This window comes from Drosophila melanogaster, chromosome X (genome assembly GCF_000001215.4).
Source record: "Drosophila melanogaster chromosome X".
Classification (NCBI taxonomy): Eukaryota; Metazoa; Arthropoda; class Insecta; order Diptera; family Drosophilidae; genus Drosophila; species Drosophila melanogaster.
Window position 1 is genome coordinate 18,788,314 of NC_004354.4, and position 18,212 is coordinate 18,806,525.

Genomic DNA, 18,212 nt, shown 5'->3' on the forward strand with positions numbered 1-18,212 from the left:
AATAATACTATTAACTATTTGTTCATTCACAAAAACAGTTTTTGCATGTCTTAACATTAGTTTGTAGAAGATTGAAAATTCTCAGAACTGACAATGGTAGCTTAGAATACATAATACGTTTTATCCACTGACATTACGCGCCACTAATTCACAGTGTGCCCCTTCGCACAGCCGAGAACAATCGCGCTTAGGTGCTAGCCGACGTCTGGTCTGGTCACACTGCTACCTGCACAACAACAACAACAACAACACACTGAAAAACAGCAAAATAGAGCCAGCCTTAGCTACCAAATATTTATATTAGAATTTCAGCTACCCCAACTGCGAGTGCGCGCTTTTTACTGCGATTTTTTGGCTGCCCCTCACGCGCACGCACACGAACAGTGATTGCGCAATTCCAGTGGAACGAGTGGAGTGTGGTGGTGTGCGGTGTGTGTGTGTAAACAACAAGCGGACGACAAGGAAACAGAAACCGAAACAGAAACAACGGGAATTGATTGGGACGAGTGGAGCTTTTGATGGGCAACTCGCAACCGCGTAATGCAAGCAGAAGCAGAAGGACATCCCAGTGGCCACAAGGCGCAGCGGAACTAGGCGCCTCAGCCAGCGATCACCACTACCACCAGGAGGAGCTGTATCAGGAGCAGCAGCAGCAGCAACAACAGCCGCAACAGGAGCAACCGAGCAGCAGGAGAATCCAGTTCCAGGCCCACACCAACCAGCCAACACAGTCGCATCCTCCGGGCGACGAGGAACAGCCTGTACAATCACAGCAGGTAATGAGTAAGAAAAGTCGCAAGTGGGTGGTGGGTGGACGTTGTAGTATATGTGTAGGACAGGCTGATAAGGCAACCCATATATGCGCGTATAAACATACATTCGTACTTATGCACATATGTATGTACACTTTGTTGGCCATGTTTTCCCTCGTCAGCGCGAATAAATACTGCGTCATTAATGACATTAATGGGTGCTGGGTTCGCGTTTTCCCCCTTTCAATTACGTTGCGGCTTTTGACCCCTGACCCCCCACGAAACCCACTCTTCCTCGCGCCGCCCCACAGGCAGCACGTGTGTGGGCGCTCTTTTCCGCACTTTTCAAATGCCCCAAGTATTTCCGCATTCGCATACGACTTTCATGGCCATGCCAATTGAGCCTCCCGCTGCGCAAATTCTGGCTCCCCCTTATCAAATCCACCCGTCCACGTGCTCCCCCCTCTGTTTTCACTTTATGAATCTGGGGATCGCACAGCCCACGCGTAGATCCAGATCCACAGATCTGTACATTATGCTCCATACGCGTGTGTGTAGCCATACGGAATGGAATGGTGACCCTCAAGCAAAGAAACTCTGGCCACAGACGCGGGCTAGCATATGGGAACGACTTGTGGAAAAGCGTTTAGAAAATGAGATAAGACTTCGCATGCCGAAAACGTATTTAGTTCTCAGCAGTAGTTTATTAAAGATTTTTCACGTCAGCAATCTATATTAATAGATAAAAAAATTTTTGCACACAAAAAGCTCATAGCTCCATTATTTTTCAAAATATGGTTTAAATCAACACTTTTGGTTTGAAAGTTACCTAATAGCGAAACCAATTTAAATTCACTGTTTTACTCGGGTTTGCCTAAAAATGGCCTTATTATTTAAACTAAAAATCAGCAATTTAATGAAAAAAAACTAACTTTTTACCAAGAATGTGTCATAGTGATTGAGAACATTGAAAACATATGATCACTCTCGGTGGACACCACTGTATAGTCGATTTGCTCTCTCGCTCTCTTCTGCGTTCCGTTCCCAGCTGTTCGATCATCGGTGGCGTTGTTTGTTTGCAAATATTCAGAGGCCCATAACGCACGTGTCGTCGCCAAGGGAACATCGCAAAACCGTCTCCTACGCCTCCGTAGAAATTCATAGATTGCTAGAAAGTGTTCTGGGAATTCATTAGCTTATTTTTCCGGTGGAAAGGGCTGGGATAAGCGTTGAAAACAACGCAGGTAAGCCGTAATAAATCCGCTGAGCCCGTTTCAGGCCGTTTTGTTGGCTTCAGCACTGGTCATTCAGTATACAGGCAGTCCGCCGCGTGTTCAATATAAAATTAACTTACATATGTACATATACATGGGATAGATAGCAGTGAAGGGCGAGAATTGTGTACTGAACACCAAAACCTAATGGTCTGTCTTGTTTCAGCAACAGCTTTCCACCTGGAGTCTTGGCAGCCTTAGCGGAGGACGACTCAACTGGAGCTTCTCCGGTGCCCGCAACTCATTTCGTCATCGAAACAAGGCCACGCGAAAGAGGTAGAATCGCATTGATCGCCCCTTAAGTTTCCGTAAATAATATGCCAACTCTTGCTTGCAGCTTGACCTCACTTCATGGCTCTCGTCGTGGCAAGACTCAGTGGCACCGACCTCTGACCAACTCAATCTTCAACTCGCACTTTAAGGAGACCAGCAAGAACGATCTGTACCGTATCGATCATTTGGTGGCCAAGGGAGCCTTTGGCGTGGTCTTCAAGGTGTCCAGCAAGAGTGACATTAGTCAGTGCTACGCCCTGAAAGTGCTAAAGAAATCAAAGGTTGTTAAGCATTCGGTTCGGATACTGGCAGAGATAAAATAACTCCCCTACTTTTTTTATACAGCTCATCGAAGACAACAGTGTACGGCAGATAAAGGACGAGGCGGACATTCAGAAGGTTTGCGGCCATCATCCGTTTATCGTGAAGCAAATAGATCTGTGGCAAAACCGCCACAACCTCCATATTCGTGCGTTGAGATAAAACTATACTAACGATTTTATGTGTATACTAAATACTCTAATCCACTGCAGTATCGGAGTACGTACCCAACGGCGAGTTGTTCTCAAAAATAACTCACTTCTCCATTGATCTGGTTCGTTTATACATTGGCGAGATAGCACTTGCCTTGGGTGAGTAAAAGAGGTCTTAGGCCAGCAAACCAATATCTCACGTACGCTCTTTTTAGATTTTCTCCACAACGCTGGGATTATATATCGTGATGCGAAGCCGGAGAACATCCTGCTAACTGAACAGTTTCACATAAAGCTAACCGACTTCGGCCTTAGCAAGTGGCTCAAACTGGGGGCAAACACGCGCACCATGTGTGGCACTTTCAAATACATGGGTACGATCTAATCCAACTTAAACATACAAACACTTAAGAAATAGATTTAGCTGTTAAGAGGCGTGCCGATCCATCGCAATCCAAATCGTTCAAAGGTATTTTCGAAAAGAAAGCCCATCAAAGTAACTTAGAAGAAAAAGGGAACAGAGCAGTATAGGAAAATAGAGCATATATAACAACCTGTTACTCTAGGATACTAATATTTAAGCTATAAAACAATGTACATTTAATGAGACAGGCAACAATTCAACTATAAACATTACTGTGAGCCAGTAAACATTATCAGAGAACGAAGATCAGACTTAGGAGGCATAACATAGCAGTTAGGCGATAGTAAGAGATCAAGGGATCCAAAGTCACAATACTGACGTAACACTGTATATAGGCAACACACAAACGTAAACCCAATCTCAAACTCAAGCCGTAGAAGTTATCGCAATGAACGCGCGTTCGCAGGTTTTTGATCTGACCATGGAGGGTCGTCAGGTGGACGAGGCGGTGGCCACCATTTTTCACACCGTCCTCTTCCACCGCTGCTTGGGCAAGTACATGTACACGGGCGACGCCCAATACTCGATTGGCACGGTCGGCTACACGGACGTCGATTGCAACTTCATCGACTTCACCTACGTGTGCTGCACCTCGGACAGCTTGACACACAAGGTGAAGCGGGCCATCAACTCGTTCAGCGAGAAGCTGCGCTCCAACGAGAGCTGTGGCTCAGGCCAGATCAGCCTGGAGTTCTTTCAGAAAAAGAAGAACCGCTGGCCCTTTCCGCAGGAGTCGATCCCATGGGAGGTGTGGACGGTGCACCTGGATCTGATCAAGCACGAGAACGAGGATGAGAGGCAGCTGTGCCGCGAGAATGTCTCCGATCTCCTGACCGAAAAGGTCATATACATCACCGAGCTGATGAATCGGCACGATTACGTGCCCAAAACGCCCAGCCAGAGCGAACTGGACCTGATCTTCGACACATCCTTTCCGGACGTGCAGCCGTATTTGTTTAAGTTTGACTACTCCACCTCGGGCTCGGCTGCACCCTCCATGGGTAACGCCATGAAGAAGATCATCAAGGAAACGCTCGCAATGTGACGGGCTGTCGGGGGAACGCAAATCCTCCCATCATTGTGTAGTTTTGGTGGCCACTACTTAGTTTCTCGCGAGTTAATTTATTAGTACTTTCTTTTTTTTTTTTCAACCTTCTACGCCTGGTGTTTCGTTGCCCATGACCAAGGTTGAGTCATAGGCAAGGGTGATAGGATGAAACGCGAAGTAAATACAATAATTATTTATGGCATATGACACGTCCCTGCTGAACTAGATCGTTTAACATATAGGCTTCGTCTTAATTGTTCTGCCTTAATAATTTTAGTTGTTATCATTGCTTTAGATATCTAATAGGTTCCATTGACCACCGCTTGACCCACAAGCATGCTTTGGGTAAATTCTGGACTAACATGTCCACGGTACGATTTAAAAGCAGAAGGGAGACTTGCGTAGATGTAGATAGCCATGGATAGCCAAAAGCAGATGGATGTAGATTGCATAGGCGGCCCACTATCCAGATCCCACCAAATGTATAAGCTAAATCCCCTTTATCATCCATGCAAAACGTTCCAAAAACAAGCTTTGCGCTCCACTAGCAAGCAGTTAGCTGTCAGTCGAGCAAATATAATGTGTTAATTATATCTTAATCGCCAATGTAAATAACGAAAACGATGAAAGCTATGAACAGAGCAGAACAGATGAAAAGCAACCTTTAACGAATTCAGAACCCATTTAAAATCTTATGTTTAGATCGAGGCAAGTAGCGGTGAGGCGGTAGAAATGTATGTATAAAAGATTGTGATTGTACTTGTAGTGATTAAACTATAGTACGGACTCCATGTATCCATGGATATCCAATATGTAGACATGTATGTATGTAAATCAATGTTTATCTATATGTCCAAGCTATAAAAGTAAACGATAAATGTACTTTACGACTTAACTAATATTGTAAAATCGAATTAAGCGGAATAAATCCTTTGAAGCACACGTTCAAAGTAGAAATGTAATTGGCCTTTTTGCGAGCATTATCCCAAATAATCCATCAATAATCAATCACATCGACCAGCCATGTCTCCGTTCCAAGTTACCCAAGCTACCCAAGCTATGCGTTTGTTTTGTCCGTATAGTCGCATCCCACATCCCCGTGTACGTATCATCCGAATTCGGCGCGCCGAACAGACCATTTGCCTCTGCACCATTTGTTTGCGGGTGGGTAAAACGTTCTCCCCCTCTCGTATCGTTACAGCCCCGGAGATTCTGTGCGGGGAACCCTATGGCCATGCGGTGGACTGGTGGGCCTTGGGCGTTATTGCCTGTCAGATGCTGACGCAGAAGGTAAGCGACCAAATCCGGTAGTCGGTAATTCAATCGGTAATAACCATTCAGAATGCGAGCATGCGCCATCTCGGCGAACCGATTTGTTTTCCGACGCAATAGCCATAGTACCGTGTAGTGCAGTCTTAGCTGGTTCTGGAACTGGGGAACTGGTTTGCTGCATTGCATCAGTGGGGAATACTCGGGGTGTGTTGGCCACCGTAGTCCGCAATGAAGCTCTATAATCCGAACGTTTATAATTGGCCTCGCAGTCAGAGAATCAGAGCTGTATATAATCAGGTGTTGTCTATCCAATTCAAAGTCGGTATTTATCTATTTGATGTTCAGGATTAGATGTTTCCCATTCCCCAACCCAGGTTGGAATTAAGATCTCCCCACATAGTATTCGAGGCCTTTTTAGTTTTTCGATTTTTATTTAAGAATTTTCTCAGTCTATATAAAAGCATATATACTTCTTCTCATATATACGTTATAACACTATCGTTATTAAATGTAGTTTCATTATGTTAGAACTCAAATAAAAAAAAAGGTTTTCTCATTTATAATGTATCATAGGCGATACTCATCGAGTGCTGGCTTCATTCTGGGTGTTATTTTTGGAAAGGACTTGGTCTTGATCTCGCTCTTGGTTTGGACATGGTTAGGCTGCTGATCTAGGAGTTTTTTTTTTTTGTTCTTGGGGCGGGCGGGTACCGGGTTGGTTGTCTTGCAATGACTAAGATTTAATTAAGATTACATTTATTAAATTATAATTATAAGTATTACTTTATGCCATCTTAGCGGTTTGTCCTGTTTGTTGTGTGTTGAATTGTTATGCCTACGCGTGGTTTACCTTCCGATCCACTTGGTTCTATTGATCCTGGGGCAGAACGCCATCCTTTCCACAGTCCTGCCCTTCATTTTGTGTGTGTCATTACGTTCTGCTCCATTTACAACTAAGGATACCACTAACTACGATCGTAATATTAAGACGCTGCCAAGGCGTAGCAGTGGTGCGATGGTCGGTAGGGTTGGTGGTGCTGGTGTTGGTGTTGGTTGGTGCGGGTGGTGCGGTGCGGTGGTGAGTTGGAGTTGAGTTGGTTAAGGCAAGGTGGTAGATGTAAAGCTCTTACTATTCCTAGTTCTCCTTCGATTCGCTGCTCTCCTCCGACTCCTTGGACTCTGAGGACTCATCGACCTTGGACTCGGACTTGTCAGACTTTTCCTCCGACGACTTTTTGGGCTCGGCCGATGGTGACTGGGCAATGGGCTTGGCAATGGCCTCCTCGCCCTTGACCACGGTCTCGGCAGCTGGTGCTTCGTCGATCTTCTTGGCCTCGGGCACGGCAGCAGGGGCAACGGCGGCGGTTGGCTCTGGTGCTCCAGCTGGTGCTGCTGTCTCCTCCGTCTTCTTCTGTTCTGGCAGGGCCTTGGCAGCGGTATCAGCGGCTGGCTGTTCCTTCTCCTGCTCCTTGACGGCCTCCGTCACCTTGGTGGCACCGGCCGGAGCAAGTGGGGCATTGGTCTTTAGGACGGGAGCGGATTCGGCAACGGTTTCGGTGCTCTTCTGCTGGTCAACTGGCTTGGGGGCCTCACCGGACTTGGCCTGGGCAGCCTGGGCGGCAGGAGAAGCAGCCGCAGCAGCAGGGGACGACTCGATGGACTTCTTCTCGGGAGCAATCACCTGGATGTTGGAGTCCGACTTGGTGGCGGCTTCAGGAGCGGCGGTGGGTGTGGCTTCAGCGGCCTTGGCTGGCTCCTCGGCAACAGCAGCGTCCTTCTTGGCATCCTTCTGTTCGATTTCGTTGATCCTCTCCTGGCGGGCGGGCTGCTCGGGCACGGGTGTCTCTTTCTCGGCGGCCACTACGGCGGGAATCGCTGGCTCCTCGGCGGACTTGGCATCGATCTTGGGCTCCTGGGGCTTGACCTCGTCGACAACTTGCTTCTGCACCTCGGCATTGGCGGCTGGGGCTTCGGGGGCCTGTTCAATGGCCTTGGTGGCCTGGGGCTGAGCCTCGACAGTGGGTTCCGCCTCCGTGCGGGCGGTCTTCTCCTGCTTCTTCTCGGCCTCAACGGGAGCGTTCTCCTGGGCGGGCTTGGCCTCCTCGGGCAGGGTCTTCTTCTCAGGAATGGCCGGAGCGGTCTCTACGTCCGGCGCGCTCGACTTGAGCTCCACGCTGTTGATCTCCTTGGCTGGCTCGGCGGCAGGAGTGCTGGGTGATGGGTTGGCGTTGACGTCGGGCTGCTCTGGAACGGCGGCCTTGGCTTCGATGGTCTTGGTCTCTGCCGGCTTCTCGGCCTCGGGCTTCAAGGGAGCAGGCTCAACGGCGGTGGGCAGCACGGTCTTGGTCAGGAGCTCGGCCTTGGCACCGCTGTCCGGCTGGATGGCCACCTCCTCGTCGGGCACGGGAAGCGCCCAAACGCTGGCCAGGCACACGGTGGCCACGAAAAGCAGTTGGCACTTCATTCTGAAAAAGGAAACGACAAACGGGGGACTTTAATTTAGAATCCACAAAGCAATCGGCTGCACAATGACCCTCACTGAGATTGTTTTTTTTTTTTTTTTAATGTGGTCCGGACTTTCTATTCCGCTTTAAATTCCCCAATCATCGTTTCGTCTTCCGCGGAATTACGTTTCGTTTGGTTCTTTTGTAATTCGATTAAATGAAATTCTACCTCTGAATTGAAATTGCCTGTCGTCGTCAGTTCGTAGACCCGGTCTGTCAGTCCTGCTGGCAACCGACTGGCTGCCTTATGCATCTAATGATGCTCCTCCTCCTTTCTCCCGGCTCCGGTTGGTCCACATTGAAAGCGTTTAATTATTCAAATGCGCCACTTAAACGGTGATCACTTAAGTTTTTCAAAACTAACCATCTCGGACCATCTGATAACGACTGACTTGCAAATTTGGACCGCGAGACGGCCATCTGCTTATTTCCTTATGCTAATTAATTCGGCCATTTAATGGCCATCGATAAAGCTTAATTTATTAAACAAAAAAATATCAGATATAACGGTTCGAATTCAAATCTAATGGGGTTCTTGAGCCCGGGTCCCATGAATAATGTGCATTTGAATGTGCCCGAATGATATTGTCATGTATTGTGCTGTATGGCTGCACACGACTATTCAACTATTGGCCATTACTGGCCATTATTTCGTGGGTGTTACGCAACGTTTGTCTGTCTGGTCGAGAAGCCATGGTTCCCCTACCCATGTCCATGTCCCCTACCCACCAAAAGATACGATCTTTATAATTTACGAGCGGCTCTTGTTGGCCAAAAACTGCATTTAGGTACATATGTACGTCGTCGCCAAGACTTGGCAATCGAAACTCGTTAAGAGACGCTGGCGGTGATTTGCGAAACCCAATCGGTTGGTTCACCCATTTGGCCACATCGATGACCCACCACCGATGCAGATAAGGCAGGCTCGTTACTTGCACCAAGGATTCCATTCGGATCAGTCGGTGCCATCGGTACCTTGGCCTTGGCCAGCACTCACCTTTTGATTGAAGCGGCTAACGTTGGTTTAGAAACTGTGTTTGCTTTGGCACTGCGTATCTCACAGATACACTTATTTGTTAACAATTTGCGGTTTTGCAATTATCGTTTGAGAATATTCTGGGATTTCGTTTCGCGCCCTGCAACAAAACACACAACGCACAGAGTTAAAAAAAAAAAGGTAGATTGTTGTTAAAAAAAAAATATATATATATATGTGTGTGATATGTAGGTGGTATTCGTGTGGTATATGTATATATATATATATATATATATATATTCTTAATCCACTGCGCTGCTGGCCTGGCCTGCCGCGTGTTCTCACCGGTCAGTTTCAAGAAACACTTTGAGTGGATGCCAGCGCGCCGGGGCGTTTATATACACTCGTCGCCGGATCACGAACGCCCGAAGTCGACGTCGGCAGAGCATCGGCGGTATGGCCATAGACAGCGTGCTAGGCACGAACGTCGCAGCAGCGGCGGTAGCAGCAGCAGCAGCAGCAGCCGCAACAAGACGCAGCACGCAGCAGGCAGAATCTTTAGAGGATGGGGCAGCGGGAATGCGTACGTGAGAGTCGCAAGTCGCAAGGATCCCGTGGATATGGATATTTTTAGTTCGGCGTTCTAAGCCGGCAATGAAGGAGCTGCAGAACTCCAGAACTTCACAGCCCCATCCCCAATCCCAATTCCATGCCCATCTCCCATCCAGAACCCTTTCTCCATAAATAGACGGCAAATTGTTCACTGCGCGCTGTCTATTTTTAAAGCGAATGTAATTTGTAAGTCTTCTGCAGAGACTTCTTTGGCAGACCGCAGATACCTGGTACCCGGTATTGGGTACTTGGTAACTAGCAACTGTTGGTAGGATCTATTTATAAAATCGAACTAGCCAGGATCGCTGGCTGCCCGCCCGCCCTGCGCTGATCGATTGCCATAAGCGTCATTAAACGCAGCACGATTTTCAAATGCAGTTGGTACGATGATAATATCAGCAATCAGCCAGGGCCAAAGAAAAATGCTTAATTGTGGTTCAATGCAATTGGCGGGGTTGCTTGCTTGCGCGCCAGCTTGCTCGGAGGCGGCAGAGGAGTTGGCCTGGCGAAAAAAAAAAAAAAAAGAAAACCGGTATCTACTTGGGCACGAGACGTGGTTAGGGGGCATAGGGGGCCAGCATGCCTGCTAGTTCCACCAGCACCACCAAGAACTTTAGCAATCGAGCCAAAGACGAACTAAGCCAGTGGCCAGAAGAGGACCAAACCAGAACATAACCATACCCATACTCATACCCATACCCATACCCATACCCATACCCATACCAGGCTGCATTCGATCCCGTCGAGGAACATCATTAACATAATCAAAGCAGGGGGTTTCCGATCGTTGATTATCTTAGAATGATAAATGCCTTGGGGCAGCTCAAAACAGGCCTGCCGATTCTTTTTATAGACTGCCACCAGATAAAATATAAAGTGTATGTATAGTACACATGAGCTCCAAAAAGGATAGATGCGTTTAGATCGATGGAAAGTTCCATTTCCCCGCCAGAAAGTGATATTACACACTCGTGGGTGCGCTAAATTGCCCAATCCACGTAGTTGTCGCTTATGAAAATTCACATCCACGACTTCTTCGCCTTCTCCAAATTGGGCAACTAAATGCCATATAATGCTTGTTGTACACCCGAAAAAATCCAATCAAAGACAGTGCTGATTTACTACGTAGAACATGAACTCGATTCTACTTCGTAAATAGATCAAGAAATATACTTTAGATTCGAATGGATCATTTGACATCGTATGATTTCGTATGATTCAGACCTTAAGGGCGCAGTCTTAAATCATTTAAATACCAATAGGTTGAAGATTTCTCTTAGTTCGTACAGCAGCTAATAATATTTAATATCATTTGATTCTATTCACTTCGAGTGTGCCAGCCATGGAAACGAAGTGCCTTATACACGAGCAGAAGATACTATTGCGTCGACGTCTCTAAGGTCGGACAATCGTTTAGCGGAAAAGTTCTGGGAGAGCTCTTAAGTTAAACGTGCTCTGATTGGATTTGGAAAGAGTCTGATTTCAGAATGCACATGATGATACTAATGGTGCGAGATAGTAACCGAGATGGGCGAGATAAATGAGGGAAAGCCGCATTAAGTCGGCTGTCGAAAATATTTGAACGCGACCCATCTGTTTATTTACGACCCGTTTGGGTTCGGAACGATTTTGGGTTTTATGGGCCCATGGATTATCTGGCCTCGGCTGTCTTGTCTACCTGTTTTTTCGGAATCTATATTTAGGCAGGATTGGCCACGTTGTTGCGTACCTAGGAACTTGTAATGTGTATGCAAAACCGATGGATGGCTAACCCAAATACCCAAATACCCAGAACCCGAAAACCTTTACGACCGACCCACCACCAACACCAGTTGTTGGCCAATTTTGAAGGTCGATCGCGGTGTAGATAGTTCTGTTGATCTCGTAGATCTCGTCACGAAAATGAATCTCATAATCTTTAGATATTTGCGTTTAGAAAAATCATGCATAATTGCAATTATTAAGTTGCTCAATGATTTCCATGGATGAACGGCTGTGGAACAACAACTCTGACTATGCGAACCAGTGTTTTCATGGCAAAAGATGACGTATTCTAATGGTGTGACTACCGTGCTAATAGTCTAAACTTAGCTTAGATTTAAATCGCACTTTTACGAGTTTAATAAGAGCTTCTATTAGCTCAGGTTTGCCATGGCACTTTGCAAGTCCTTGTATATATGTATCTACATACATATACATACATATATATACTCAGTTCAGAATATCCCCCCACCAGACATTTAATTGCCCGATCTAAAAAAAAAAAAAAACTCAGCTCTGCTGGAGGACAACCAAGTTAGAAGAAAACCTGAACCGCTGAGTTCCATCCAAAGTAGGCGATGCTATTAAAAAAAAATGTGAGAATGCCTAGGGTACACCGAAATAGTGATACCCTTTCTTAAAATAAGATATTCTCGCAGTTCCATTTCTTCTTGTGCTTTTCAGCTGGGGAACTCTTCAAACCAACTAACATTTATATGATCATTTATATTTAGATGTTTGATCTATGATATATAGATTTGACTTGTTGATTATAGTTATTACTTCATGAGCATTGGAACTAACTCCTGTAGATTAGGGTATCGTTGGTATGGAGAAACCTCATGCGGAGCCCATACCCATACCAGCGCCAAATCAAATGCAACTTTTTGGCGCTGAACTGGAGGAGATGGTGGAAAATTGGCCAGGCTAGGGAATTGGCACTGCTCTGTGGAATGGCTGCCGATCCTCCTCGCGTGTCGTCCGATCTGAAGTGGTGGGAATGCGGCGCCTTAGAGGTGGAGGGCAGGATGCACAAGCACTTGCCTGCTGGGCCAAGTGGTCAGTTAATGGCTGCACTGGTCTTCTCATTTTCTTGCGACATTTTTATGCTCTTGACTTGCATAAATATTTGCGCAGCCCGCAAAAGGGAACCTCTTTCTGGACGTAGATTTTCTGCAGGTTCTTTGCGGAGCAGCGAATGCAATAAATTTGTGCGCTGCGGACACGACTTGGGCATTGGCCATGGATATGGACTTGCTTGGAGTGGAGTAAAGCCTTTTAAGATTGGATGATCGAAGGAATCGCAGGGGGAACCGGCAAGGGAATGGCCACGATGTGCTCGGTCTGCTATCACACCATACCGAGTATAATATAAAATGCACACGCGTTGCAATCAACATCAACATTGTCCTGGTCGTCAACACAAAAGCGAAAGGGAGAACTAGCATAGATCGCGAGGCAGGAGCATTACCATCATCATTATCATTATCATCCTGGCAAAGGTAATTACACAGGCCAGCATGGGCTTAGTTTCCCGGCTTGGTTCTGTGACTAGGCCAAAATCTGCAAATCCAACGTGGGCCACCTTGTTGTCCAGTGCTTGCTGCATGCCACCATCCACAGCTAGGCACATATGTACCTACACATGTATGTACGTGTGCATATACACATCCCAGTACTAGACCTGCGAGCAGAGCAGCAGCGCTGCAGAGCTGCAAAACTGCAGAACAGCGGTCGAGTCGCCTTTGTATCTCATGGATACATAACTCTTTGTTATTGGCCTTGAATGTCCTAAGCACGGAAAAGAGGTCATTGTCGCATAATACACCGCCTGTCCAGCCCGTCCAGCCTGCCCAACTGGTGGACAATGACAGTGGACAGCGCCTGGCAGTGGTGGCTAGTGGATGGTGGATACTAGAGGACTGGACTGTTGGATGGACGATGGACGATGGACATTCCCCCAGGGGAAAAACTGCAAAATCTATGCGCACTTTTATCCACCTCTGCGCGACGTTCGCCTTTTCTGTTTTGAAATTTGTAATTAAAGTAGACACGCATTTTAATGACTGTAATTGAAAAGGGCCCATCCCCATCCTCATCCCCATCCCCCATCATGACCATGTGGCCGTCGGGTTCTTTTGCTGGCGATCGCAGTGGCTATCTTTGGCTAGATATGGATGCGCATGTGCATTTAAATAAATACATCTCGTATGTGGCGATTGAGCAACCTATTACGCCATGGATTTTGAGCCAACTGAACGTCGACTTGCCACAGATCTTGGCCAGATCGAAGAGCACTTCCTGGCGCGTTTGTTTAGGTCTGCTCGGTGGAGGCCACCACTCATCGGCAAGCTGAGCACTCGTAAAGCCGCAATGGCCATTCGAAATCCGAAATCTTGCAGATTGTTTTCGGTTTTTGCTGCTGCGCACTTCAGAATATTGTCAATCCATCCGTTCTTGTCGGCTTCCTTTTCTTTTGGGGTTTGACTTTGGGCTTTTGGCTGACTGTGCAATATGCGATGTACAGTCGATTAAGACAATTATCTCTGGACATTAATTCTGGGAAATATAAAAATAATAATCACTATCAAGCTTTTTGCTCGCACTAAACTTTGTCGCGACGATAATTGGCCAACCGAGCGAATGGCAGCTGGAGAAGGAAGCCGGTTGATGACCTATGGTAGTTCAAACGGAAGATGGACTCCGGCAGCCCATGACTGGGCCAGGGTCAATCTGTGTGATTAGATTCTATGATCTAGTTTTGGCCAAATTAAACGCAGAATTCGCATTCGAGCTGATTTCAATACACGGAGAGAAAGAATGTCAGGCATGTTAGTAATTGGTGTATTGTGTATTTGCTATGATGCCCAACTATTTTTAATGGGGGTAGTGCTCAGCCATTCAACTTGGACTTGAATCCAACTATAGCTTCTTCGGTAATCGAACGGTTTCCTCCATTAAAAGCACTTTTGAAGTGTAATTAGGAGTGACTTTGCGTGAATAGGCAGGCATTTGGATTTGGTATGGTTCTAATTCCCATTGTAGTGTAGTTCCAATGGAGTGACAGTTGGTGGCGGCCAGGCCAGCGTCCAGCTCACGTGCCGGCAATTACAATTACCATGCGTCACATTGTCAGCGATAAAGCAGATATAATATGAACGGACGGAGATCGCCAGCGTCTGCGGGAACCAGAGCAGAATCAGTGGAGCGCTCGACTCATCTCATTTCGCAACTTGTTTTCGAATCAACGAACCAGGAAGGTGGCATGGTCAGCCCCAGCCCCAGTCGCAGTCCCAGTCGCAGTCGCAGTCCAAGCCGCCCTGCTCCACCCGCTCTCTAGCCAGATCTACCCCGATCCACCGATGATCATTACCTCTCCTCTCGCCACCCAGCCACGATTCGCTCGTCTGTGATTTAATTTAATTTTTCTAAGCTAAGCACAACCCAAACTGTTTCACTTTGTCAACATTTCGCTGGTTGTCAGTTGGCGGTCGCAGCCGCATTGATTAAGCTTAATTTGTTGCTCCAAATGCAGGTCAAACCTTTCGAAATCTCTCGGCATTAGGCCACCACTCAATGCATCCTAAGTTGGACTTTTATCCACCGATATACACATATGTATATTCATTTACTTGTATGCTATGTGCTCGGGCAACGATCACCTTGAGTCTGGGAATGAATCTGGATGACTAAGGGGCCCATTCGCTGACATTTCCCGAATGCCACCTGCGCTTTTCCGCCGTGAAAGTGCCAGTAGTTGCCGTCTCCCATCGTGAATGCCAATTTTTTTGGGTCATACCCGAGAGGTGGCCACTTCTCCGGTCGGCAGTGCATGTTAAGTTCAAGTGCGTGCATTGCTCGAACCCGGACCACAGTCATCATCCTCCATGAGCCTCCATACCATACCATCTACTATACCCATGCCGTATGTGCGAGTATTCAAGTGCAGCAGCTAGTCAGTGTAATTAGCAGGTAGTCAGTGTCAGTAAGTGGCTTTTACATGACAATTGCGTTTGTCAAATTAGATTTGCATGAATTTAGATATTCAATGGGGAGTTTATATGGTGTATATGGTGTTCCATAAATGTCCATAATGTGTGATATCAATGGTATTATGCCAGTGTACCAAAGTGTTCCAAATATGACATGATTTGATACACATATCACAATCCCTACGAGCATCTAGAAAGTTCCATTTTTGAGTGCGGCATGCGGGGTATTTGCACGTCGATCTGACATTTGCCATGGATTTCCCCATAATTCTATCCATGTGACCACAGATCTGGAACGTACTCGGCAAGTGAGAGTGTGAGTATTACAGCACTCTCCATGGCGACAACGACAATGGGGGTCCAGCAACAGCAAAAGCAACATCCATCAACTCGACAAAAATTGTCTATTTCTATTTTAGAAGTAGTAGTAGCGCGCTAATTGAATCCAATTGGCATGCATTAGAGCTCGTGAAGCCGATCTGAGCTTTGCCGGGCTAGTTAGGCACAGCCGATCTTAGACATGGATCTTATCCAAGTCGGGTATCCAGATCTCAGATCGCAGATCGCAGACTTCAGATTTCTGATTTCCATCGTCGTTTATCTCATTGTAATCGACATAATTGCAGCATCTTTTGCAAGCTCATTGCAGAGATTGACTGAAATAGAGACTTAGAAGTGATGCTGAAATTAGTTTCAAAGTTCCAGAATATTCATTATCCATTTTATAATGATGGTTATGTAGAAAATATAAATATTATAGTAGTCTGATTTCAGGTATATTGGTTCTGTAATTGGAACATGGTACTTAGTGGTGACCCCGATCTTTTCCTTAGTCCTTACGACTTCTGGTTGTGTTTGTAGGCTTATCCCACTGTATGTAGTCTATTTGTAATTTCTGAAATGAAACATATGTAATAAGTTAGAAACTTAACAAATTTACACAAAATAACATTTAGCTCATATCAGACTTCACAATTATAGATCGATTACATGCTTGTAATCGGGTAGCTTAGCACTTGTGAATACCTGTGAATAGATGGTGTTTTTGTAGCTATTTCAAACAAATACTTGATTTCCTAGAAGAATTTGTAACACAAATAATTAGGCCCACAGTTTATGTTTATGTTTACTCCAGTTTATTGAGTTCCATGGCAAAAAAAAAAAAAAAATACCCCAGAGCCATGTGGTTAGTTGACTCTGTCCATAAGCTGACGTTTGTGATTTGCGTATTTGCGTGTTCATGTATCTGTGGCAAATTGTTTGGTTATTTAGATATGATTCAGGGCGTCACCATTGGCATTGTTCGATTGATCGTGTTGGCACCGGACGCTAATTATTATTTTTTGGAATAGCTGACAGACAGGCGAAGAAGATACACAGAGGAGTATGGCTCATCGCTTTGGTGACTACCGATGATTTCTTGCAGACTTGATGGTTTGAAATCAGAAATCAGATACTCTGACACATGGGTTCTATTTGTTTATATACCTGTATAACTTGGCGCAGAGGTATTTTGCATGAGGGTTTGCGGCGCGGCTAATTTCGAGGGACGCTGAAAAGTATGCTCTAGTGAAAAGGATTCACTATTAATGCTTCTTATTGTATAATCCTAATTGCAGTCGCCCAACATCAAACGCCACCTACTGCGACGGCGTGAGAGCGTGGAGCCGGAGGACGGCCTGTCCAATGCCCCATCCATTGCTCAGATCAACGGCTGCCTGCAGGACAGTGACGGCGACAGCGAGGACTTCCTGCCGGAGGAGGTGCAGCACCTCACCCACGAGGGCAGGGATGTGCTGCGCAAGCTGCTCACCATTGAGCCGCGCCAGCGTATCCGCAGTGTGATGGCGCTCCAAAGGATTGCCATCTACAAGGACTATAACCTGAGCTCCAAGCAGCTGCTAAGTGTAAGTTACGTTCAGTTTACCATGCCATGGAATAGTCGTCTTTCAATTGCCATTTGCAGCTCTCGCCTCGGGAGATTATAGCCAGGGATGGAATCCGTATCTACGAGGACAGGCATTTCGACCAGCTGACCAATCAGTGTGCCATCGATGCTTTCCTGGACTTCTAGCGCCCGAGCTGGAGGAGCCTTACAAACAACATCACATCGACTTGATGTTCAGCCATATTTTTTTCCACTTGTTTTGGTATTATTTAAACTGCAACGTTCCATTCAACTAACAATTTGTACAAAAGTCTTATACTCTCGACTCGATTAACAAATGCCTTTAAAATGAAGAAATAGTGTTTGCATTCTTTACAATCGAACAAATAGCAAATTGTTTAAATATTATTAATAAATTATATTCCATATTATATATGCTATATTGAGCAAAAAAAAAATTCAAATGTATTCAAAAAGCTTGCAGTGATAAATTTTAAATTTATAATCTGAGTTTTATTGCATTTCGAATGCCATTTTTACACCGTTTATGTTTGCAATGTATTTTCAAGCTCGAAAAGTAATTTTAGTCCAATGCGCCAAAATAAATGTTTTTCTTGTTCTCAAAAGTTAAATGTTTTTATATGGGTGCCTTAGCTATTTTAACCTTGGAAAGATGTCATATTTTGGTCGCTTGTAAACGTCTTGGAGTATATTATATAATATTTTTTATCAAATATCTTCAACTTATGTTCATGATTTGTTTAGGACTATCTCGTTTGGAATTATTTTTTTGAGTGACAGCGAATGCTGTTGGAAAATCAGTGACGGCAAATGGGTTTCCTGTTGTGTTTGCCCAAACATTTTATGGACGAGTAAATAGAAAGCTCGCCGAACGTGGGTGGCATTGTCATACATAACCAACCACGGTGATTTTTCGCATTTCCCGGAGCTTTTCCCCCTTTT

General features: G+C 45.7%; 3 protein-coding genes and 1 non-coding gene across 9 annotated transcripts; 2 read left to right on the top strand and 2 right to left on the bottom strand.

Annotated features, from left to right (window-relative positions):
* Positions 1-150: 150 nt before the first annotated feature.
* Positions 151-17,744, top strand: S6KL (S6 Kinase Like). 3 transcript variants are annotated; one of them, NM_080122.4, is made up of 9 exons: positions 151-776; positions 2,193-2,302; positions 2,364-2,580; positions 2,645-2,768; positions 2,833-2,931; positions 2,988-3,146; positions 5,446-5,534; positions 16,981-17,268; positions 17,328-17,744. In NM_080122.4, the coding sequence occupies exons 1-9, from the start codon at positions 519-521 to the stop codon at positions 17,433-17,435; spliced, it is 1,452 nt and encodes a 483-aa protein (NP_524861.2). In that variant the 5' UTR covers positions 151-518; the 3' UTR covers positions 17,436-17,744. The 3 variants fall into 3 exon arrangements, with proteins under 3 accessions (NP_524861.2, NP_001245743.1, NP_001245742.1); NM_001258814.2 differs by having other exon boundaries at positions 2,199-2,302; NM_001258813.1 differs by lacking the exon at positions 151-776 and adding an exon at positions 1,849-1,996.
* Positions 3,355-5,204, top strand: Atg101 (Autophagy-related 101). Its single transcript, NM_133098.3, has one exon. It carries the CDS (start codon positions 3,585-3,587, stop codon positions 4,239-4,241), a length of 657 nt encoding a protein of 218 aa, NP_573326.1. The 5' UTR covers positions 3,355-3,584; the 3' UTR covers positions 4,242-5,204.
* Positions 5,933-9,374, bottom strand: bnb (bangles and beads). 4 transcript variants are annotated; one of them, NM_078682.4, is made up of 3 exons: positions 9,342-9,374; positions 9,018-9,156; positions 6,207-7,981 (listed from the first exon to the last, which is right to left on the bottom strand). In NM_078682.4, exon 3 carries the CDS (start codon positions 7,978-7,980, stop codon positions 6,652-6,654), a length of 1,329 nt encoding a protein of 442 aa, NP_523406.1. In that variant the 5' UTR covers position 7,981; positions 9,018-9,156; positions 9,342-9,374; the 3' UTR covers positions 6,207-6,651. The 4 variants fall into 4 exon arrangements, with proteins under 4 accessions (NP_728202.1, NP_523406.1, NP_728203.1 ...); NM_167634.3 differs by having other exon boundaries at positions 5,933-7,981; positions 9,018-9,374; NM_167635.3 differs by lacking the exons at positions 9,018-9,156; positions 9,342-9,374 and adding an exon at positions 8,190-8,267.
* On the bottom strand, positions 16,527-18,050 carry asRNA:CR44841 (antisense RNA:CR44841). The gene has a single exon (NR_123953.1).
* Between the last annotated feature and the right edge of the window lie 162 nt (positions 18,051-18,212).

Coding starts and splice junctions, on each gene's coding strand:
- Atg101 (NM_133098.3), top strand. CDS start 3,585: ATGAACGCGCGTTCGCAGGTTTTTGATCTGACCATGGAGGGTCGTCAG.
- bnb (NM_167634.3), bottom strand. CDS start 7,980: ATGAAGTGCCAACTGCTTTTCGTGGCCACCGTGTGCCTGGCCAGCGTT.
- S6KL (NM_080122.4), top strand. CDS start 519: ATGGGCAACTCGCAACCGCGTAATGCAAGCAGAAGCAGAAGGACATCC. Junction 777..2,192: donor AGCCTGTACAATCACAGCAG/GTAATGAGTAAG, acceptor GTCTTGTTTCAG/CAACAGCTTTCCACCTGGAG. Junction 2,581..2,644: donor AAGTGCTAAAGAAATCAAAG/GTTGTTAAGCAT, acceptor TTTTTTATACAG/CTCATCGAAGACAACAGTGT.